At 43.4% G+C, this 3,300-nt stretch overlaps 1 protein-coding gene across 1 annotated transcript; it reads left to right on the top strand.

Annotated features, from left to right (window-relative positions):
• Positions 1 to 579: 579 nt before the first annotated feature.
• On the top strand, positions 580 to 3,100 carry LOC148035037 (putative pentatricopeptide repeat-containing protein At3g01580). Its single transcript, XM_087679929.1, has 2 exons — positions 580 to 717; positions 810 to 3,100. The coding sequence occupies exon 2, from the start codon at positions 860 to 862 to the stop codon at positions 2,780 to 2,782; it is 1,923 nt and encodes a 640-aa protein (XP_087536055.1). The 5' UTR covers positions 580 to 717; positions 810 to 859; the 3' UTR covers positions 2,783 to 3,100.
• The last annotated feature ends 200 nt before the right edge of the window (positions 3,101 to 3,300 follow it).

The raw sequence follows: 3,300 nt of genomic DNA, 5'->3' as shown, positions 1-3,300 counted from the left end.
TTCTGTTTTGCTTCCAACAATAAAATGTCAAAATTGAGCTTGAAGCAACTGATCTACTTGCAAACACATTCTGTCTGTTTTGTGTCTTGGGCACAGCTGCTCTCAATCAACTGTTGGGGATGCTTCTGCTGCCATCTGATAGATCTTGAAAGGTAGCTGTGTGTGTATGCGCCGAGAACATGCTTCTTGCCGGCGACCAAATACACAGGACGTCTGAGGAGATGCAGAGCTTATCCACAGAGGTAGCCGCTTCTGCATGGCTCACCAACATCAGCCCACAATCGAGAAGCTCACCAGCCTGCTGCAGAAGTGCAGGCAAAAGAGGGACGGGCTACAGGCTAAGCAGCTGCACGCACATCTGCGGCAGCATCGGCTGGACACCCACACAGTCCTGGGTAACTACCTGGTGCCCTTGTTGGTGGACTTTGGACGCTTGCCGGAGGCCCACTCCCTCTTCGACCGCCTTGCTCACCGGAACATTTACTCCTGGACTTCCCTCATCACGGGGTACACCCAATGTGGTCCGCCACAACACGCCTTCCCGCTCTTCCACAGGATGCAAGAAGAGCTCATTCAACCGAATAATATCACATTCCTTGCCCTCCTCCGAGCTTGTGCCAGGCTGAGGGATCGAACGCAAGGCTGCACCATGCACACAGAAATTGTTAAAAGAGGACTGGACACAGATCTCTTTCTTGGCAGCACCCTGGTAGACATGTATGCCAAGTGCTCTTTTCTTGCAGAGGCTCGCCGAGTGTTTGACAGGCTTTCTGTTCATGACATGGTCGCATGGATTGCTCTGATTTCAGGATACGATGAGCATGGATGTTCGGAGGAAGTGCTCAGCTGTGTGGAACTGATGCAAATGGAGGGTGATTCTCTGAATGATGCCACATCTGTAAGCAACTCTAGTGTCTGTTCTCACATGACTGATATAGAAAGAGGCCACAGAAACAGTTACATATATGTAGCCTCACTGAAAGCATGTGCAAGGCTCAAAGACATAGAAGCTGGCCTGAGAACACATTCTGAAATCATAAAAAATGGTTTGGAAAATGATGGGTATGTTGGCAATACAATACTTGACATGTATTGCAAATGCGGTTGGCTCTCAGAAGCACATCTTCTGTTTGACAAGCTTGCTGTTCAAGATGCCGTCTCATGGACTGTATTGGTTGGGGGTTATGCTGAAAATGGACTTGCAGAGGAAGCACTACGCTGTTTTGAAGCAATGCAAAAAGCAGGTGCGTCAGTTGTAACTGCTGAAGCTTGTGTTGACATGGCAGACAGGCTTGTGGAAAAAGATAACAGAACTAACTACATCTATCTGGCCCTTTTAAAAGCATGTGCTAAGCTAACAGATGTTGAACAAGGTAGGGCAATTCATAATGAGATTGTTAAGAAAGGATTGGAAATACAGCCTATCGTTGGCAACAGTTTGGTAAACATGTATGTCAAAAGTGGCTCATGTTCTGAAGCACACTTGGTATTTGACAGGCTTTCTATGCGTGATACAATTTCGTGGAATGCATTGACTACAGGATATGTTGAGCATGGATTTGGGGAAAAGGCGCTCTACTGTTACAATCAGATGCAGCTTGAGGGCATTTCTCCAGTCGCGGTCACATTAGTTTGCAGCTTGAAAGCCTGTGGCATTGTAGGAGATTTAGAAACAGGGCAAAAGATACATGCTGATATAACTATGAAAGGACTCGAGAGAGGGCTTCATGTGGGTACCACAACAGTAGACATGTATATAAAGTTTGGCCTACTTTTGGAGGCACAGAAAGAGTTTGATGGTCTGCCAGTTCGAGATGCTATCTCATGGGCAACCATGATTTCAGGGTATTCTGAACATGGTCATTATGAGCAAGTGCTGAATAGTTTCAGATTGATGCAACTGCAGGGTTTGATTGCAGATACTGTCACATTTATTCACTGCTTGCAAGCTTGTGGCTCTGTAGGGGCTATAGAAACAGGCCGAAAAGTGCATGCTGCAATCAGAACAGCAGCATTAGAAGGCAAACTCTTTGTTGATAACATGTTAATAGACATGTATGGTAAATGTGGCTCACTTGAAGAAGCACTCAAAGTGTTTGACAAGATGCCTTGCCAGGATGTTGTATCATGGACTGCATTGATTCGGGCATATGGAGATAATCATGAATGTATTGCAGCTTTACAATGCTTTGAGGACATGCTAGAGCAAGGTGTAAAGCCAGATGCTATTACATTCACTTGTATTCTTGCTGCATGCAGCCATGCCAACCTAGTTCTTAAAGGGAAGGAGTACTTCCAAGTGATGAGGGAAAAGTATGGTATTGAGCCTACTTTGGATCATTGCACTTGTATGGTTGATCTACTTGCAAAGTCAGGACATTTTCATGAGGCAGTAAAGTTTGTTGAAGCTATGCAATGTTTCCCATACAAGGAAATTCTCGGAGCTATGCTTAATGCATGTAAACTATACGGTAAAGTGGATCTGGGACACACATATTTTCAGCAACTTGCAGAGGTGCAAACTGATGGTGCTCCATTCTTACTCATGGCAGACATTTATGGAAATGCAGGCAGGTGGAGTGATGTTAACAAGATGGAGCATATGAGAAAACATGCAGGGGCAAAGAAAAAGCTTGCAACTGCAGTGATAGAGGTAAATGAAGAATTACAGCAGTTTGTTGTGGGTGCCAATTATACTGAAAACATCTCAATAACGATAGGAGTTGTGAATTCACAAATAAAGAATGAAGGTTACATGCCAAATCTAGATATAGTTTTTTAAAACTTGATTGAATTGAGTTGTAAGCAATTAGTATTACACGCATGGCTCAATTTTGAAGACGTGTGTGTAAAGAGCTCTTACTACAAATCCTTTGAACGAACCTTCATTTAAACATTTCCACGAAGTTTAGTAAAGACGAGACTAAATAACATAGTGCATGTGCGTGCGCATGTGCACATGTGCACTGCAGCAAGCCATATCATGCAAGGTAATAACCAGAAAACAAGTATAGCTATCTCACTTCATTTCACACAGGTAACTCTGAATACAAATATACAGTCTTTGCATGGTTAGCCAAGCACTCAAGTTTTAAAGCTTGCATCTTCATACTGCAATTCTTACATGGTTAGCGTGGTGTTAAAAGTTTAAAAGCTTCCATCTTTATAAAGTTGTAGCGGTTGAAGCACCAAAATAATATTCTAGCATTGAACTGAAAAAGAGAAAAATTGAAAACAATCAGCAGCTTGCTTCTTACTAGAATTGCTTTGATATCCTTCAGCACGAGGAGCAGCTTTGTA

Source organism: Lygodium microphyllum, chromosome 6, assembly GCF_053477565.2.
Source record: "Lygodium microphyllum isolate KBCC chromosome 6, Lygodium_microphyllum_v1.1.10, whole genome shotgun sequence".
Taxonomy (NCBI): domain Eukaryota; kingdom Viridiplantae; phylum Streptophyta; class Polypodiopsida; order Schizaeales; family Lygodiaceae; genus Lygodium; species Lygodium microphyllum.
This window is presented reverse-complemented; position numbering and strand designations above follow the sequence as displayed.

Bases quoted from the DNA above. Each gene is read 5' to 3' on its own strand.
- LOC148035037 (XM_087679929.1), top strand. From the start codon at position 860: ATGCAAATGGAGGGTGATTCTCTGAATGATGCCACATCTGTAAGCAAC.